Source organism: Stegostoma tigrinum, chromosome 9, assembly GCF_030684315.1.
Source record: "Stegostoma tigrinum isolate sSteTig4 chromosome 9, sSteTig4.hap1, whole genome shotgun sequence".
NCBI classification, from domain to species: Eukaryota; Metazoa; Chordata; class Chondrichthyes; order Orectolobiformes; family Stegostomatidae; genus Stegostoma; species Stegostoma tigrinum.
In genome coordinates, this window is record NC_081362.1 from 21,484,107 (window position 1) to 21,504,532 (window position 20,426).

General features: G+C 42.7%; 1 protein-coding gene across 12 annotated transcripts in view; it reads left to right on the plus strand.

Annotated features, from left to right (window-relative positions):
- map4k3a (mitogen-activated protein kinase kinase kinase kinase 3a) overlaps positions 1-20,426 on the plus strand; it is a 229,454-nt gene that overhangs the window by 185,780 nt on the left and 23,248 nt on the right. For all 12 annotated transcript variants that reach the window (XM_048536080.2, XM_048536081.2, XM_059648405.1 and 9 more), the window contains 3 exons: positions 13,783-13,867; positions 13,951-14,030; positions 14,754-14,814. In XM_048536080.2, the coding sequence (XP_048392037.1) occupies positions 13,783-13,867; positions 13,951-14,030; positions 14,754-14,814 (226 nt within the window). The remainder of the gene's footprint in view (positions 1-13,782; positions 13,868-13,950; positions 14,031-14,753; positions 14,815-20,426) is intronic.

Below are 20,426 nucleotides of genomic sequence, written 5' to 3' on the forward strand. Positions count from 1 at the left end.
AATAGTTCTAACGTTGTGTCCCAAGGGTATTCCTACCCTTTCATGTCCTTTTCCTTGAGCAAGTTCATTTTTGAGAGATGTGCTGATTGTACTACAATTGATACAATACAACTAGAGCTTATGATAGAAGTGGAGAGCTTCCTGAGGTTGTAGACTTGCTCACTGAGACAATAAGTTTGATTGCAGACGTCTCATCACCCTGATGGGTAACGTCATCAGTGTGCCTCTAGTGAAGCGTTGGTGTTCTGCCCCACTTGTTATTTATATGCCTCAATTTACTGGGGTGGTTGGTATCAATTCTGGTATGCCCATTATCAATAAAACTGACATAATATACAAAATTCCATCCATGGACTGAGAGAAACATTACATAGGCCAAACGGGGAGAACAAAATGACAATAAGAATACACGAATACCAACCAAAAGCCACCAAAAGACATGACCGGTTTTCACTGGCCTCAATACACATGGACAAAGAAAGACACAAATTCGACTGCAACAACAACATCCATAATAGCACAAGCCAAACAGAGATATGCCGGTGACTTCCTGGAGGCCTGGTATTCCAGCCAGAACTCCATCAAACGAACGTTGAACTGGACCTGATATACAAACCACTGCAAAACAGAACCTGAAGTGATGCCAACCACCCCAGAGAACAGAGGTATGTAAATAACAATGAGGGCAGAACACAGATGCTTCACCGGAGGTGCACTGACTATGTTACCTAGAAGAGTGACAAAACATCTACAGTCAAACACACCGGCTCGGCGAGTATGTCTACACGCTCATCCACGATCCAAACTAGAAATCTTCTCAAAAACTTTAATGAGCTGCCTCTTTCTGTATATGCTTGTTAATACTTTGTTAAGCACGGGCATCATCACGTATGCTTCAAAGGAACAGGTGTTCCTGTTTTGGTAATGGTGATAAAAAGAGTATGTGGAGTTTAATTGGTGAAGCATTCCATTTTTTGTAAGGGTGTCATTCATACCTAATTATTAATTTTAGACTGAATTTACGAGGGAGGTAAGTTGAGCCCCTGTGGCTTGTGACTGTATATATCATTTGTATTAATTAGAGCAGGGAATTCTTAACTGGGATTCCACTGTCCTCAAGAAAGTGGCAGAGAGGTTTTAAAGGGTCTCCTAAAATTAATAAATTACATTGGCTGCCACAGGAATATTTCTTAATAACTCCTGGGCTTACTGTAGAAACTACCTTTATAAATATAGAGGCACATTGCTACTAGTCTTACCATTTTGTCAAGAGGATGATGTCCAACCTCAGCAGAATTGCTCTGTTCTTGTTAGTACTCCCAGCAGTTTGACTCTTTTAATATTAGCCCAATAATTTAAGTATAAGTCTACCAATCATCATGATACTCAATTAACTCAAACAGACTTTACTAAAACTACATTAGTATCTCATCTTCATGATAGTTCTAGTAATCTGTATCAATCTACCAACTTAATACCGTGCTATCTTCAGAACTCTACCAGCTTTGGTTGTAGTTTAGCAAGCTGTCACAAAGCAGTTAATAATGTCAGTAATATTGTAATTTGCAGACCAAAACAAGGCAAATCAGTGGGAGTGAGATAATTGGAAAAAAATAGAAAAAACATTGTTCAACACAAACAGTATTTACTAGAAATGGCTAAATGTTTGATATTGCCATGTCTGGACAGAAGTATTTCTAGTGCTGACGAACAGGTCTCATAATTTAAGTAAACAAAAATAATGAATGTATAATTGCATAACTAATTTTTATACCGGGATAGAAAGTTGCTTTGTGCCACACTGGTTCTGTGGATTTTTTATTTTTTTCCTTGGGAGGAGGGATTCTTCAAAGCATGTTCCAACTAATTGCTTTTTTTTCCTGAGTCCACCTCAGGGTCTGTGTGCATATACTGGTATGTCCCAGGAGCTACTTGATTGTGTGGTTTAGAGGGAGCTTTGCTCAGAAGTTTAAAAAGTTAAGAACCCCTGAATTAGATCATTTACAATTCCACTGGTGATGAATGCTGGATCATGTCACTTGTGCAGTAGAATTATGTTTGTAAAATAACAAGAAAATGTACATATAAATATTTGGAGCTTCAATGGAAAGGGATTAATCAAATATAAAAGCAATCATTAGCCAGCCAAGAATGTTAGCTGAAGGAATCCTAATTGGAATCTTTACAGTTGTTTCCTTTGATTTTTAGCTAAACTGATGAATGTACTGATTTATTAAATGATTGAAAAATGTTAAATGTTTTAATCTTGTAAAGGTAACAGATCTACTCGTATGAGTTATTTTCTGAATCTCGAATGCAATGACTAATTCATTTGTGGTCATTTTGATTCTGAGGAGTCAAAGTCTACAGTTTGTAAGCATTTCAGAAGCTTTTCTGATTGATGACAGAATTTAAGAGCAGACAAAATACCTATTTTCTTGGGCAATAATAATGTGTATTTAGGATAGCTAAAATAAGATGGCAGAAAATTAAGCTAACATTGTTAATTTTACAGTAAATTTCAATTTTGTGACAGCTGTCATAACCGAAAGTGGAACTGCACTGGCACATTGGATTCAAGGATTTAATTTTTTTCTAACCTGGCCCAGATGTAGTTTTTAGCTTTGGTATAATATCAGAACTGATGTGGAACTTGATTGTGTCTCAGATTCTATAATAAACAGCCATGCTGTATTGTTTTCATTTTCTTGAACATGGCTGCTAATTGCATTCCAATTGATTGTCCTTGTCCCTTGTCCTTATCCCTCTCGATGCTTGTCCTTATAAAGGTGGTAAGTCATGCTGTTGAATGGTTTCAAAGGCATTCATTTGTTGCCTTCTGTTGAATAATTCCAATTAACAGTAGATTTTGGAGGAGATTGTTAGCTTGTGTTGTGTAATGTCTTTTGGTTTGTGGTTATATGTGGACTTATGAGTAAAAATCATGGAAGGTAAGAATAGAGAGAGGATTGCTGACTAGTTCACTTCTGTTTCCATCACTTCAAATATTGAGGTTAACTTTAGTGTCCTACCATAGCAAAAGCTGAGATCAGTTAATTTAAGGCATTGATGCAATGGCTTACTTAGTTTAGATAGCCCGGTGTCACAAGAAGAGCATCTGTTTAGTTGCTTTGACATTAAGGGCCATAACCGCAAAAGAAAAATATCTTGCTTTTTCTCACAATTGTTTCTAACAGTATAGTTCTATGTATGATTATTTTTTAAAAAATCACAAAATCCGTACAGTGGGTAAAGAGGCCAGTTGGCCTATTGAGTCCGCACTGACCCTTCAAAAGAGCATCCCACCCAGACCCACCCTATCCTTGTAACCCCACATTTACCATTGCTAAATCCGTCTAACCTGCACATCACTGGATACTGCAGAGTAATTTGACATGGCTATCCTACCTAACCTGCACATCCTTGGACTGTGGGTGGAAACCAGAGCGCCAGGTGGAAAGTCACGCAGACACGGGGAGAATAAATAAAACTTTTCACAGACAGTTACCCAAGGTTGGAATCGAACCCGGATCCCTTGTGCTGTGAGGCAGCAGTGCTCACCAGTGATGCTTTATAAAGATACAGGTGTTATAAAGGGGGAAAAAAAAATTTAAGCAAGAGCAGCAGAGATTTGTAGTGTTAATGCAAGAGCAGTGGTGACTTTAGAGCACAAAACAACATGGGGGCTTAACCTGTGGGCAAACAGCATTTCAAGAAAAATCAGTGACATAATGGGAACAAGTATATAATTGGTGAGTTCTTTTAATCTTTAAAAACTCAGGTAATTAGTATGGTTTACTATCAGTAAAACAATAATAGAATTGATTGATTATATAATAATTAACACATAATAAATATAGCAGAACAGACGATAATTTGCAACACAAGGTGATGAATGATCATCAGTGTAATTCAAGGCAGCCATATCTCCAGGTTATATCTGCTGTTTGAGGAACTGAGTCATTAAACTGAAGTAGAGCTACAAACACTGATGCATCAGGGAGATTCCAGAAGGTAATACTTTCCTTGGCATTAAATAATCTGATTTGATACATGATCAGAGACTGAGTATTGCTGTGAGTGAGGCAGATAAAGGGACTGAGAAAGTAAGTGATGGAGTCTCAGTCCTTGCAGTTGTCCAACATATTCAAGGTTCTTGCTGTGTATGGATGACAATAGAAGTTGAAGAATGAACTCCGTGGTACAAGAAGCCATTCAAGTGGGAATGTAAGTAGAAGTGCAGTGTTAGTTTAGTTGCGGGATTGATTCTTCTCTGCTGTTGAAAGCAAGGTCCTGAAAGTTGCATTGCTTGCTTTGTCTTGGAATTTGGGACATCTGCTCAAGACTGGAAAGAAACTTGTATTTGGAGGCAGATGATTCATTTGTCATTGTTCAAATGGGTAAAAACAACATAGAATCTGAAAAGAGATTCAGCATAGATAAATAGGAGGGAGGACTTTTGAAAACATTGTCACCACCAAAGGAAAGATACTGGAGAAAACTATTAGATCTAAAGGCTCACAAAACCCAGGACCAGGTAACCTAAGTACTAGGTGCTTAAAAAGAAGTGGCTGTGGAGATGGTCGTGGTATTGGCCATAATCTTTCAAAATTCCTTTGATTCTGAAAGGCTCCCAGCAGGTCAGAAAACTGCACATGTAATCTTTTATTGTAGAAAGAAGGAAACTAAACCAGTTAGTCTAAAATCTAGTTAGTCTAAAGTACCACAAACTCACTGGCCCCTGCCACCCACAAGAGGATTCCTGCGCCTCCCAAATCCTGAGTCTGTCCCTGCCCCTCCCCCACCATGCACGCGCCGCCATTGACCATGAGGACACGGCCGGAGACCTCACCGATGACGTCATATCCGCCTCCGCCGGCCACACCACTTTCGGGACCGCTGCTGCAGTCACCACTTCCACTTCCAGTTACAACACCTCACACACCACCCTCACTGCAGCTACTGCCGCCCACCCCGATCCTCCAACCGCCGACGGAACCCCGCACACGGCCGACGACCTCATCGCCCCGCCCACAACCTCCACCGCCAGCAACCCCAGAGAAGACAGCCACACTGAACCCTGCCGCATCTTCACCATCCTCCCAGACCTCCCACTAACTGAGGATGAACGGTCAGTCCTCAGTAAGGGGCTCACCTTTGTCCCCCCTACAACCACACATCAATGAATACCAGTCACGCCTACTTCTTCAACCGGGAACCTAACCCTCCCTCCACTGACCCCTTCACCTGCTTCCAACACAAGTCCTCCTCCTGGACACCACCCCCAGGCCTCCTACCTTCCCTTGACCTCTTCATCTCTAACTGCCGTCGAGACATTAACTGCCTCAACCTCTCCACCCCTCTCACCCACTCCAACCTCTCCCCCGCAGAACGGGCAGCCTTCCGCTCCCTCCGCTCCAACCCCAACCTCACCATCAAACCCGCAGACAAGGGTGGCGCAGTGGTAGTATGGCGCACTGATCTCTACAACGCCGAGGCCAGACACTAACTCTCCGACACCACCTCCTACCGCCCCCTCAATCATGACCCCACACCTGAGCACCAAACCATCGTCTCCAACACCATTCATGACCTCATCACCTCAGGGGACCTCCCAACCACAGCCTCCAACCTCATTGTTCCCCAACCCCGCATGGTCCGTTTCTATCTCCTTCCCAAAATCCACAAACCTGCCTGCCCTGGTCGACCCATCGTCTCAGCCTGCTCCTGCCCCACCGAACTCATCTCCACCTATCTGGACACCGTTTTCTCCCCTTTGGCCCAGGAACTCCCTACCTACGTCTGTGACACCACCCACGCCCTCCACCTCCTTCAGGACTTCCAATTCCCTGGCCTCCAACACCTCATTTTCACCATGGACGTCCAGTCCCTATACACCTGTATTCCGCATGCAGATGGCCTCAAGGCCCTCCGCTTCTTCCTGTCCCGCAGGCCCGACCAGTCCCCCTCCACCGACACCCTCATCCGCCTAGCCGAACTCGTCCTCGCCCTCAACGACTTCTCTTTCGATTCCTCCCACTTCCTACAGACTAAGGGGGTGGCCATGGGCCCCAGCTATGCCTGCCTCTTTGTAGGTTACGTGGAACAGTCCCTCTTCCGCACCTACACAGGCCCCAAACCCCACCTCTTCCTCCGCTACATTGATGACTGTATCGGCGCCGCCTCTTGCTCCCCAGAGGAGCTCGAACAGTTCATCGACTTCACCAACACCCTCCACCCCAACCTTCAGTTCACCTGGACCATCTCCAGCACATCCCTCACCTTCCTGGATCTCTCAGTCTCCATCTCAGGCAACCAGCTTGTAACTGATGTCCATTTCAAGCCCACCGACTCCCACAACTACCTAGAATACACCTCTTCCCACCCACCCTCCTGCAAAAATTCCGTCCCCTATTCCCAATTCCTCCGCCTCCGCCGCATCTGCTCCCAGGATGAGGCATTCCACTCCCGCACATCCCAGATGTCCAAGTCCTTCAAGGACTGCATCTTTCCCCCCACAGTGGTCGAGAACGCCCTTGACCGAGTCTCCCGCATTTCCCGCAACACATCCCTCACACCCCGCCTCCACCACAACTGCCCAAAGAGGATCCCCCTCGTTCTCACACACCACCCCACCAACCTCCGGATACAACGCATCATCCTCCGACACTTCCGCCATCTACAATCCGACCCCACCACCCAAGACACTTTTCTATCCCCACCCCTGTCTGCTTTCCGGAGAGACCACTCTCTCCGTGACTCCCTTGTTCGCTCCACACTGCCCTCCAACCCCACCACACCCGGCACCTTCCCCTGCAACCGCAGGAAATGCTACACTTGCCCTCACACCACCTCCCTCACCCCTATCCCAGGCCCCAAGATGACTTTCCATATTAACCTGCACATCTGCCAATGTGGTATACTGCATCCGCTGTACCCGGTGTGGCATCCTCTACATTGGGGAAACCAAGCGGAGTCTTGGGGACCGCTTTGCAGAACACCTCCGCTCGGTTCGCAATAAACAACTGCACCTCCCAGTCGCAAACCATTTCCACTCCCCCTCCCATTCTTTAGATGACATGTCCATTACGGGCCTCCTTCAGTGCCACAATGATGCCACCCGAAGGTTGCAGGAACAGCAACTCATATTCCGCTTGGGAACCCTGCAGCCCAATGGTATCAATGTGGACTTCACCAGCTTCAAAATCTCCCCTTCCCCCACCGCATCCCAAAACCAGCCCAGTTCGTCCCCTCCCCCCACAGCACCACACAACCAGCCCAGCTCTTCCCCTCCACCCACTGCATCCCAAAACCAGTCCAACCTGTCTCTGCCTCCCTAACCTGTTTTTCCTCTCACCCATCCCTTCCTCCCACCCCAAGCCGCACCTCCATCTCCTATCTACCAACCTCATCCCACCTCCTTGACCTGTCCGTCTTCCCTGGACTGACCTATCCCCTCCCTACCTCCCCACCTATACTCTCCTCTCCACCTATCTTCTTTTCTCTCCATCTTCGGTCCGCCTCCCCCTCTCTCCCTATTTATTCCAGAACCCTCACCCCATCCCCCTCTCTGATGAAGGGCCTAGGCCCGAAACGTCAGCATTTGTGCTCCTGAGATGCTGCTGGGCCTGCTGTGTTCATCCAGCCTCACGTTTTATTATCTTGGATTCTCCAGCATCTGCAGTTCCCATTATCACAGTCTAAAATCTATCTTTGGGGAATTACTAGAATCCATTCTTAAGGAGGTGGTGGCAGAATATGTAGAAAATCACATTGGACTCAGGTAGAGTCAGCATGGTTTTGTGAAAGGAACATTGTTTTAGCCAATCTATCAGTTATTTTGAAGAAAGAATAAACAAGGTGATAACTGAGAACTTCCAGATGGGGCATTCAGGGATTTCCAAAAAACATTTGATAAGAAACCCCTTAAAGGTTGCTGCACTAGATAAGAGCCCTCGGCATAGTGGACACCTGTTAATATGCACAAAGGATTGGTTAGTTAACAGGAAGCACAAGTAAAATTGATCTTTTTGGTTGGCAACCTGTTAACTGGTTTAGTGCCACAAGGATCGGATTGCAGGATCCTCAACTGGTTTAGAATCCATTTCAATTACTTAGATTGTATGGTAGCAAAATCTGCTGATGCCACCAAGATAAATAGGAAAGTATATTGTCAGAGGAAGGACCTTTTCTGAAGAAGGGTCTAGGCCAGAAATGTCAGCTTTCCTGTTGTGTTCATCCAGCTCGACACCTTGTTATCTTAAATCTGCAAAGTGATAGGTTAAGTTTGGCTACATTTCTTGATGTCCTGATTCCTACAAGTATTCCATTTCTTTCTGTCTCTGTTGCATCTGTTCCAGTGATTCCACTTTTCATCAGGGTGCTTCCAACAGGTTCTCCATTTTCCTCAACGAAGGGTTTCCATCTCTTTCCCCCATAAGATTGACAGGACCCTCAGCTATGTCCTACCACTTCCTGCACTCTGTCCTCATGTCTTTCCCCTCCTTACCTGAACAATAGTGGGGTGCTCCTCCTCCTTCCTTTCTACACTGCCAGTCTCTGCATTCAAAGGATCACCATGTATTTCCACCACCTGCGGCAGGATACCACTACGACCAAATACATTTCCTTTCTACCAGTCGTCATTCCACAGGTCCTGCCCTCCCTGTCGTCCTCCTCCACCCCCCACCCACATAACATCCTGGTCTATTTCTCTATCTCTTTCTAATTCTTCCTCAGTCCTCATTGCACTGTGCCATGCAGTTGCCCCCTCCTCTTCCAGCATTCCCTTGATCCTTTGCTCTGGGCACCATCACCATCTGTTCCTCCAACGTGCACAAAATGCTATTTTCCAGCCCCTTTCAAGTTCTGAAGTAGAGACGTACTAGCCTCTTAAAAATAACTGTTTCTCTCCACAAGTACTTAATTCATCCACCTTTTTTATTTCAGATTTTCAGCATCTGCAGTATTTTGCCTTTTTTTTCATAACAATCTGGCTCTGCAGTTTAATGAGGGAATGTGTGAACCTGTCTACTTTGGCAGAAAAATTAGAAAGACTTTTGTATTTAAATAGAGAGAGATTGCAGAACTTTGTGGTGCACAGTAATCTGAGAGTCCTGCTAAATGAGTCACAAAAATTTAGAGTGCAGCTTGTTCTGATTCAGGGTTAGACTATCAAATTTATTTTATGGGCCACTAACTTGTTAACGTAGACACAACTTGAGAACTCCGGTATTTAGCAAGGGCATAATAAATAGGAAGAGATGTAGGTTGTTTGGCCAATTGAACTTGGTCCATCATTCAATAAGATCATGGCTGATCCAACATTCCTCAAGTATACTTTTCCTGCATTTTTCCCTGTAACCCTTGATTCCCGCACTGATCAAGAATCCATCTATCTCAGCCTTAAATGTTTACAAGGACTCTGCCCCCACAGCTCTTTTTGGTAGAGTCCCAGAGACACTTGATCCTCTGAAAGAAGAATTTGCTCCTCCTTTCACTCTCTGGTCCTAGACTTTCCCATGAGGGGAGACATCTCTCAGCATTTACCCCGATTACCTCTCATTGTCCCAAACCCCAGTGAGTGGAGCCTGTTTAACTTTTGCACATTGGATAGTTGCCCCATGCTGGCGGTCATTCTATTGAAATTCTCTGAACGGTCTCCAATGCAAATGATACTTTTCCTTAAATAAGGAGATCAAAACTGAGCACAGTACTCCAGATGTGGTTGCACGAGCACCTTGCACGTTTGCAGTAATACTTGCCTACTGTTGTACTCAAACCCCATTCAGATAAGGGCCAACGTTCCACTAACTTTCCTGATTACCTCCTGTACTTGTGTGCTGTCTTTGTATTTTGTATGCATATACCCTTAAGTCCTGTTTGTTGCAGCTTTCAGCAGTTTTTCTCCATTTACCTAGGAAATAAAGCCCCAGGATTCCACAGTTTTGAACAAACAGTACTAAACATTGCAAATTTAGAATTATGGATTGCATTACTGTTCTAACATCCAGAACTAACCTGAGGCAAATACAGACAAGTTGTTCAACACCGCACGGAGTGACTCACATAACGAATAAGGTCAGGATAGATCCCATGGATTTCTCAGCATCCTTTCAGATGTTTCTGACATTGAGTCATCAAATCACTTAAAATTTTACAAGGAATTCTAATTCTTAACAAGATCCATGTTGGAACACACTCAAATACAACTCCATCGGAGACTACCTTAATGACTGCTTATGTTTTAGTACTTCATCCTCTTCTAGGAAGTACAATCCTGTAGATTTTTGAAAACTGCATTCCAACACCTACTCCAGGCTCAACTCCAGTTTTTTTTTTGTTAAAAAGCCAGTGCTGCCCTGCGTTTTTTGAGCTCTAATCTTGCTCACTTCCACCAAGCAAATATTGCTTTGGGCTACTTCCTCCCAGTTCTCTGCATTACTGAATTGTTTGTTTAATATTCATGCTCTGATAGCTCCCTGGAATTTTCCTGAGCCCTGAACTGAACACTTAAATGAGCCCACTGACTCCCAAAACATCTCCAGATTCCTAAATGCATGGATCCTTCCACAGCAGTAATATTTTGGGATGGAATCTCTTCTTGCTGTTCCTAAATACCTCATTAACCAGTTGCCCAAGGTAGCAACCCAATCCTGCAACTGCCTCTGTCCATTTCACTATTCAAGAACTCTTGAACTGTTCTGAGTGACCTTCTAAAAGCCTGTGTTCCCTTTTTTTAATCTGCCATTGTACAGGCCTGAAGAGGCGTGGTCAGTGCATTCACAATCCGGTTGGCTGTGGAGACCCTGTTGTAGTTGGTTGGCCCTCTGAGCTGCTTCATTGTTCTGTAGATGTTTCGTTACTGTGCTGGGTAACATCATCGGTGCAGCCTCTGATGCAGTGCCGTTGTGTTTTCCCGCCTGTTATTTAAACTCTAGTCTGTTGAGCTGAACTACCTCACTTCCAGTTTTCCTTCGCAGTAAATGGGAGCTCTCTGTGATTGTTGATGGCCTTCTTCGTGGAGTACCAGGCTTCTAGGAATTCCTGTGCTTGTCTATGCTTTCTGTTGTCCCACTCAAATTAGTGGTTTTGCTTATCCATGTGGATAGAGATGAGTGAGTATTGGCCATGTCTTTTTGTGGCCAATTGATGTACATGCACCCTTGTTAATTTCCTTCCTGTTTGTCCGACGTAATGTTTGTCACAGTCTCTGTAGGGAATCTTGTTTATGACATTGGCCCTGTTCGTAGTGGGTCTTTGGTTCAGGTGAGCAGTTGTCATAGGGTTGATGTGGATTTGTGTGCTACTCTGATGCCTAGTGGTGGTAGAAGTATTGTGTTTGGTTCAGATGTGCTCCTAATGTAAGGTAGCATGATGAATGTGTCAGGGTGTGTAGTATCTTCCTGGTGTTGTTTGTGTAATAGGCATCTTTTAACCCAGTTTTTTGGGTATCCATTGTCTCTGAATACCTGGAAGAGGTGCTCCTCTTCTCAGCATAGCTCCGTGTTGCTGCAGTGTGTCGTTGCCAGTTTACATAATGTTCTCATGCAACTTCGTTTGTGTGTGTTAGGGTGGTTGCTGTTGAAATTCAGTACTTGATCAGTATGTGTGGCTTTCCTGTGTACCTTTGTTAGGAATTCTTCATTAGTCCTGCACTCTACCATGACATCCAGGTGTTCCGAGACAATGGATACATTGTCATGGATACAAAGGAAAACCGCAAGTGAGGTAATCCAGCTCAACAGATGCCAGAGTTTAAGTAACAGGCAGGAAAACACAACAGTGCTTCATCAGAGGCTGCACTGATGTTACCAAGCATAGTAAACGAAATATCTGCGAAACAACAAACCAGCTCGGTGAGCCAACCAACTACAACATCCAAAATCCGAGCTACAAATCTAATTTAAAACCTTAAGAGACCCTATAACGGTGCAGTTTAGAGGGAACATTGTTGGAAACCTTGTGACAAGTTCTGCACTTATTCCTTGGTAGGATTAAATGCAGCCTTTTGAACAGGTGAATTTTACAAATAATGGAACACCCTGTCCCCAGGAATGTTAGTTTGTTGATTTAAACAGTGCACATGAATATTTTTTAAAAAAACTCAATTGCATTGCAAGGTACAGCAAGCTAGATTTGAGAGGTTTCAATGGAGTATTAGTCTTTATCTTGTATACTGGGACTGGGACTGCAAGCAGAATGTTAAAGTGTAGAGTAATTTTCAAGTCGAGTGGCCTTGGTCTTCAAAGGGACTTGAAAGTAGTTCAGGAATGAGAGAACAGGTCAAGATTTTGAAAATCAGCAATGGAAATGGAAAGGGTGTAGATTTCAGTTGGAGGTTTGTGAACATAAAGAACATTGAGATAGAAATAAACGTGTGTGCCCATTAAGGAGCTGATAATTGTTGATTAGATTTGATAGGCATGAAGAAATCTGTCCTTGAAGATTTTGATTAATATGAGTTAGATTTCCTTCCTGAGGGAGAGCAAGATGTGATCCATTGCCTTGTTTTGAGCGGACTGGAAGTTGTTTGGACCAAGGGTTGTGATTCGATGGAACATAGAATTTAATTGACTGCAAAAAGATTGGATTATGGTTGAAGAAGGCAGTTTAGGTTGGGGAGATCTTATAGAAATATATAAGGTTATGAAGGGAATCGATAAGCTGGAGGCGGGGAGGTTGTTTCTGCTAGCAGGTGAAACTAGAACTAGGGGGCATAGCCTCAAAATAAAAGGAAGCAGATGTTGGACTGAGGTCAGGAGGAACTTCTTCACCCAAAGGGTTGTGAATCTGTGAATTTCCCTGCCCAATGAAGCGGTTGAAGCTACCTCACTGAATGTGTTTAAGACAAGGCTAAATAAAGTTTTGAACAGTAAAGGAATTAAGGGTTATGGTGGGCGGGTGGGTAAGTGGAGCTGAGTCTCCAGAAGGTCAGCCATGATCTTATTGAATGGTGGGGCAGGCTTGAGGGGCTGGATGGCCTATTCCTGCTCCTAGTTCTTATGTTTTGTATGAGTAGGAGGAACAGGACAATTCTTGGAAACCAGAGTAAATGTAAAAATACTTGAAGGATGACTATAAATCAGAAACCCTTGAACGCAGTTTTAATAAAAGTTCATATAATAGCAAATTACAAAACACAAGGTATTAGTCCAGAATCTGCAGATTTTGACAGTAATAAAAAATCATCAAAATGTATATCATTTCAAAAGAAATTACAAGATTTGATGTGAAATAAGCAGCAAGTTTTAACTGGGAATATAGTTCATGTTATTTTGTTCTGATTTTTTTAGGTGGTAATACCACACTATCAAATAAATTTGCAGCCAGAAAAGGTAAAAGCTGGAAGTAGGTGTTGTAGGAATCCAAATACAGAAGTGACCATTTAACCAGTAACTTGCTGTAATGCATAGTCGTAGCATGGTGGATGAGAATTAAACAACACTAATTGCAAAAGACTTTTGCCGTGGCTGTGGTTTTAAAAAATTTCAATTTCACATTTCTTATCATTGCCGTGATAATTGTAAAATTAAACAGCGTGATTACCATTTTTAAAAATTGTGCATTATTTATTGTGGCATTTCTTTGTGAAATGTTTGATTTTAGTAAGTTAAAATAAGGGAACAAATTCGGCAAAATACCCTTCTATAGGGATTAAACACCCCTGCTCCCATTGAAAAGAGAATGTCTGCTGGTGGATTTTTTTATTTTGCAATCTTATTATGTAAAGTAACCAATGTAGTGCTATTTTAAGTAATTTCAATTTTTTTTGTTGTTCAGATGGGTGCTTGTTTCTCTAAGGTTTTCAATGGTTGCCCTTTGAAAATTCACTGTGCAACATCATGGATTAATCCAGACACGAGAGGTAATTGTTGTTTCTGGAACAAAAATTAGAAGTTTTTGTCCTTTTGCTTTTTAATTTAGTTATTTAATGTTTTCTCCCTTTAGATCAGTACCTCATATTTGGTGCTGAAGAAGGCATTTACACTTTAAACCTTAATGAATTACATGAAACATCAATGGAGCAGGTAAAGTTCATTCTTTTTCTTTAATTATTCCAAACAATGCTTAATATTTAAAACTCACCCCTCCCACTCCCTGGGTGACATGTCCATCCTGGGTGGCCTCCAGTGTCACAGTGACGCCACCCGCAAACTGGAGGAGCAACATCTCATACTCTGCATCGGGAGCTTACAGCCCAATGGCCTAAGCATGAATTTCAGCAGTTTCAAATCTCCCCATTCCTGGCCTCATCCCTGCCTCCTTGACCTGACACAATCTATTCATCTTCTGTCCCACCTATCCACCCCACCCATCCCACTAACCAGTTCCCATTACTCCATGGCATTCACCTATCACTGTGCCACCTATCTTTCCCAGCCTCACCCTCTTCTCTCTCTTTTCCAGCTCCCTTCCTCCTCCCCATTTCTGAAGAATGTTTCTGACCCAAAAACGTCAACTTTCCTGTACCTCTAATGCTGCCTGGTCTGCTGTGTTCCTCCAGCTTCATGCTGTGTTGTTTTTGACTCCAGCATCCGCAGTTCTTGCTATCTTAATATTTAATTCCTTGCGTATATCAATTAAAATATCCTGCTGATGTACTTTGCAGAGTCCTACTTGAAAATTAAACTGTGTATTCAAATAGATCGCAAACAAATTAGCTTGCTTTTCTGAGGGGAGAAGTACATCCTTTACAGCTTAATCTTTAAACTGTTCAATGTATTTCATCAGTAAGTTTGTTTTTATTTTAGCTTGTCCAAAGAAGGTGTACATGGCTCTATGTAATGAACAATGCTTTGCTTTCTATATCTGGTAAGTCCCATACAACTTTTTGATATCTGAAACCATATAAACCACTTCAACAGTTATTTTGTATGAGAGACAAAAAAAATCTTTGCAACATAGAGTTTTATACAAGTTGTATGTAGTATTTTACAAGATATACTCTTGCTTTAAGAGCTAGTGAGAGTTGTTATGGGCCAGAACGAGGTCATTTGGTCTACTGAGTCCATGCTGGCTCTGGGTGGGGTAACACTTTCAGTCTTGTTCCTCTGTTGTATTCCGTATAGCCCTACAAGTTAAATTCTCGAAATGCCTTTGCAATTTTCTTTTGAAATAGTTTGACCATTTTGGTTTACGCTGCCTTTATAGTCATTAGTTTGGAGTCATCATGATTCATGCTTAGAAAGTTGATATCTTGCTCATCTTCACTGTATCTCTTCTCGAGAATCTTAAATCTGTGTCCCTAATCCTTATACCAATAGTTAATGGGAACAACCTTTGTTTTGACTAACCTATCCAACCGATTATAATTTTGTACACCTCTATCAAATTGTCTCTCATCTACCTTTCTCAAAGAATTCCAATGCCAGCTACTCCAGCCTAAACTTGTGGATAACATCCCTGGAATTGTTCTGTTAAATTTCCCTTGCAGCATCTCAAGCACCTCCACATTCTTCAAGTGTGTTGATCAGAACATGATGTAATGTGATATTTCAAACCTATCCAGAGATTTATGAATGTTCAGCATATTTGCTTGATACTTGATATCTATAAAATCCAAGATCCCATAAGCTTTGCTATCTGTTCTCTCCACCTTTTGGGAGAACTATGCACATGAATCCCCAAGTGTCTCTGTCCTTGCACACAGCTCAGGACTGCATAATTAATTATATATAACCTCTCTTCGTTTCATTCTAAAATCAGAATCACTTTTCTATGTATTAAATTCCATCTGCACTTCCCATTCTGCTAGCCCATCTATGTACTGTTGCAATTGATCTCATCCTCACTGGTTGCATCTCTATAGGTGATATTATCTACATTTGTTAATTGTAACATATAGATCTAGATATTTTATATATACACATTATTGAAAGTAGTAATGGTTCTAGCACTGACCTTTTGAGGAGTACTATCTAGCTATGTATCAACTGGCCTGGAAAACAACCACATTAACATCCTTAATAGGATGAGGGGCAACCTGATAGAAGTTTACAAAATCATAAGGCATGGATAGAATGATAGTCAGAGTCATTTTCCCAATGTAGATATGTCAGTTACTAGGGGACATAGGTTTAAAGTGAAAGAAGGTAGGTGTGAAGGAGATGAAAGAGACAAGTTTGTACATAGTGAATGGTAAGTGCCAGGAATGCATTGCCAGAGATGGTGAGGAAGCAGGTAGAAAAGTGTTTAAGAGACAGACGTATGAATGGGCAGGGACTAAAGGAATACAGAATGCATAGAGACAAAAGGTTTTTAGTTTAGAAAGGCATCATGTGTTGACACAGTCATGGTGTGCCAAAGGGCCTGTGCTCCATTGTTTCTTGTCCTCTATTCTTTGTTCTTTGAATATTTTCATAAAATAGGATAGGAGGACAAACAAGTCCAGAATTTCCTGAATGACAAACGGGTAGAAATTAATATTTGAAAGAAAAGGTGTGCTTATGACAGTTGTAATGCAGAAAATATACTGAAGGCTTGGGGGAGGTGAAAAAAGAAATGAGAAACAAAAAGGAATGATGAGGAAAGTCTAGTAGCTTACATAAAAGGGTGTCCCAAAGTATTCTGTGGGCATATAAATAGTAGGAGGCAGTGAAAGGAGTAGCAGGACCAGTTAGAGACCAGAAAGAGATTTACACCTGGGAGCAGGAGAGATGGCTGTGTAGTTAAATTATTTTTATTCACTTGTGGGACATCACTGGCTGGACCAGTAATTCTTGCCCATCCTTTGTTGCCTTTGAGAAAGTGGTTGTGAACTGCCTCCTTAAACTTCTGCAGATGATTAGACTATCTCTTGTTGGAGATGGTCATTGCCTGATATTTGTGTGGTGTGAATACTACTTGCCACTTATCAGTCCAATGTTGGTTATTGTCCAGATCTTGCTGTGTTTGGACATGAACTGCTGAGAAATGTGAGCATTCACAAATGGTGCTGAACATTGTGCAATTGTCAGTGAACTTCCCCACTCCTGACTTCAAAGTCATAGCATCAAAGAGTTAACAGCATGTTTGCGCTGATCAGACATCCCAATCTGACGTAGTCCCATTTGCCAGCATTTGGCCCATGTCTCTCTCAATCCTTCCTATTCATATACTCATCCAGATGCCTTTGAAATGTTGTAACTGTACCATCCTCCACCACTTCGTCTGGCAGTTTGTTCCATACACACTCTACACTCTGCATGAAAAAGTTACCCCTCACGTCGTTTCAAATCTTCCCCCTCCTACCTTAAACCTACGCACTCTAATTTTGGTCCCCCCCACCCTAGAAAAAGATCTTGACTATTCACCTTATCTATGCCCCTCGTGATTTTATAGACCTCTATAAGGTCACCCTTCAGCCTCCAGTGAAAAATGTCTTAGCGTATCCCTGTAACTCAAAGCCTCCAGTCCTGGTAACATGCTTGTACATCTTTTCTGCATCCTGTCAACTTTAACATCTTTCTTATAGAAGGGGGACCAGAATTGTTTTTAGTATTCTATAAATGGCCTTGCTAATGTCCTGTACAACCACAACATGACATCCCAGCTCGTATACTCAGTGTTCTGGCCAATGAAAGCAAGCGTGCCAGTCACCATCTTCACGACCTTTTTCACCACCCTACCTTCCTGCGACCCTACTTTCAAGGAGCTGTGCACTTGCACCTCTAGGTCTCTTTGTTTGGCAGCACTCCCCAGCGCCCTGCCATTAACTGCACAAGTCCTCCCCTGGTTTGCCTTAACCAAATGCAATACCTCACATTTATCTAAATTAAACTCCACCTGCCACTCATTGGCCCATCTGATCAAGGTCCCATTGTACTCTACTACACTCCACTACACCACCTATTTTATGATGGAGGGAAGCTCATTGATGAAATTGTTGGGACCTGGGGCACTACCCTGAGCAACTTCCGTAGTGATGTCCTAGGTCTGAGGTTACTGACCTTTGACAGCCACTGAACCCTGATTCCCATTGACTACAGATTTGCTAGGGCTTCTTGATGCCACACTCTGTCAAATGCAGTCTTGATGTCAAGAGCTGCATTACTGGCTTCATGTCTGGAATTTGGCTTTTTTGTCCACATTTGAAGCAAGGCTCCAAAGAGGTCAAGAACTGAGTGGCCTTGATGGAAACCAAACTGGAACCCATAGTGAGCAGATTATTGCTGAACAGATGATGCCAGATAGCTGTGTTAATGACACTTTCCACACTAACAATCGAGATTAGACTAATCCGACAGTAATTGGCTAAGTTAAATTTGTCCTGTTTCCTGTGTATAGCATATATCCGAACAATTTTTCACATTGCTGGGTAGATACCACTACTTGAGCTATACTAGAACATCTTGGGCTTCGATATTGTTGCCAGAATGGTGTCAGGCTTTTGCAGTGTCTCCCAACAGTTTATTGATATCATATGGAGTGAATCAAATTGGCTGAAGCCTGCCATCTATGATGTTGTGGACCTCTGAAGAGGTTGAGATGGATCATCCACTCAGTGCTTCATGAGAGAGACTACTGATGATGGTTTAACCAGGCGAGGGGAAATGTTGAGAAGTGGGATCTTCGTGGTGACCTCAGCCAGTGTGGGAGTTGAGTCCATATAGTTGGCATCATTCTGCATTGTAAACCAGCCAACTAAACTAGGCGAGTCATGGTTGGTAGTGGTGCTACTGAACCACTCTTGCTGGTGGTGGACATTGAAGCCCTCAGCCAGAGTGCATTGTCCATGTTTCCTCCAAGTAACATTTAACACAGGAGTACAGATGTGTCAACTGAAATTGAACAGTCAGTGGTAATCAGCAGGAGGTTTTCTTCCTCCTGTTGTACCTGACGTCATGAGACTTCATGGTGTTTGGAATCAGTGTTGAGGACTTCCAGGGTAACTCTCTATAAACTGTATACCACTGTGCCACCATCTCTGCTGGGTTTATCATGCTGGTAGAACATGAAATGTCAGGATTTGTGATCGTGTTGTGTGGGACATTTGTATATTGTATGATTCCATGAGTCTGGTTGAGTCAGGCTGTTGCTTGACAAGTTTGTTAGACTATTCTCCCAATGTAGTTGCTAGCTCCCAGTTAGTAAGGACTTTGCACGATCACTAGGGCTGTGTTCGCTGATGTCATTTCCATTGTTTTGGTTGATGCCATGTAGTCTATCAGGTTTCACTGGTGTTTGGAAACTTTCTGATGGGTGATACAACTGAGTCGCTTGCTAACAGTTTCAGCCGGCAGGTAAGAATCAACTACGTTGCTGGAGTCACATGTCAGCCAAATCAAGTGAGGATGAAAGTTTTTCTTCACTAAATACTCTAAAGTAAGTGGAATGAAAGAGAGTGGATGATTGCCTTGAGCGTCAGCCCTCAACCATTGACTGCACTGCTACAAATGGTTTCTTTATTTTTATTCTTTATTCAGTCGCAGGATGAAGGCATTGCTGACCAGGCAGCATTTATTGTCCATTCCTAATTGCTCAGGGCAGTTTAGAGTCACCCACATTGCTGTGGGTCTCTTGTCACATGTAGGCCAGACCAGGCAAAGATGGCAGTTTCCTTTCCTAAAGGACATTAGCGAACCAGATGGGTTTTTCCAACAATCAGCAATGGCTCCATGGTCGTAGATTCTTAATTCCGTATATTTTATTGAATTTCAATTCCACCATCTGCAGTGGTGGGATTCAAACCTGGGTTCCCAAAATGTTACCTGGAGCTCTGGATTAACAGTCCAGTGATAATACCACTAGGCCATTACCTCCCCTTGATGATGAAGCAGTTAAAATCTGAAAGAACGATTGGCCAGAATTGGAGAAATGCAAACATCTTGGCAGATAGGCTGGAATAGATTTTTAAAATGTTCATAATTAGGACACTGTAAAGGGCATAGGATTTATTCCTGGTTTTTCATTTTAGGAACATTGTTGTCGATTCCAGGCTGGATATTTCAAGGGCAGTTTTCTTTGTGTACCAGTTGTAGAAGTTACGTAAAATAATGACATTGCATGGAAGTTTCTGCTCCTTTGAGCAGAATGGGACCAACTGTTATGCCACTTCAGCTGTTAAAGAATTTTGTTTGGAGCTCAGGGACACTTCTGACTTGCATTGCCTCTACCAGGTCACTTTGCATACAGTGATGCATCTTATGATAATGTTTATATTTACGTGAGATCATTTTAAGATCACACCCACCTTTCTTGGTAGCATGTTCTGTGCACTTGTACTAACAAGAATCTCCAGGAGCAGTGGGTGCATCGGAATCCATCATCTCCAAGTTCCTTTCCAAACCCCCCTCAAAGTTGCACATCTTGCTGATTTGAACATGTACTATTGCATTTTCATTGTACTGCATCAAAGATCTGACATCCCTGTCTTTAAACTATTTTTGGAAGCACTTTTGGATGCACCTCTTCAAGAAGAAGCCCACCTCCAAATGATTAAGATG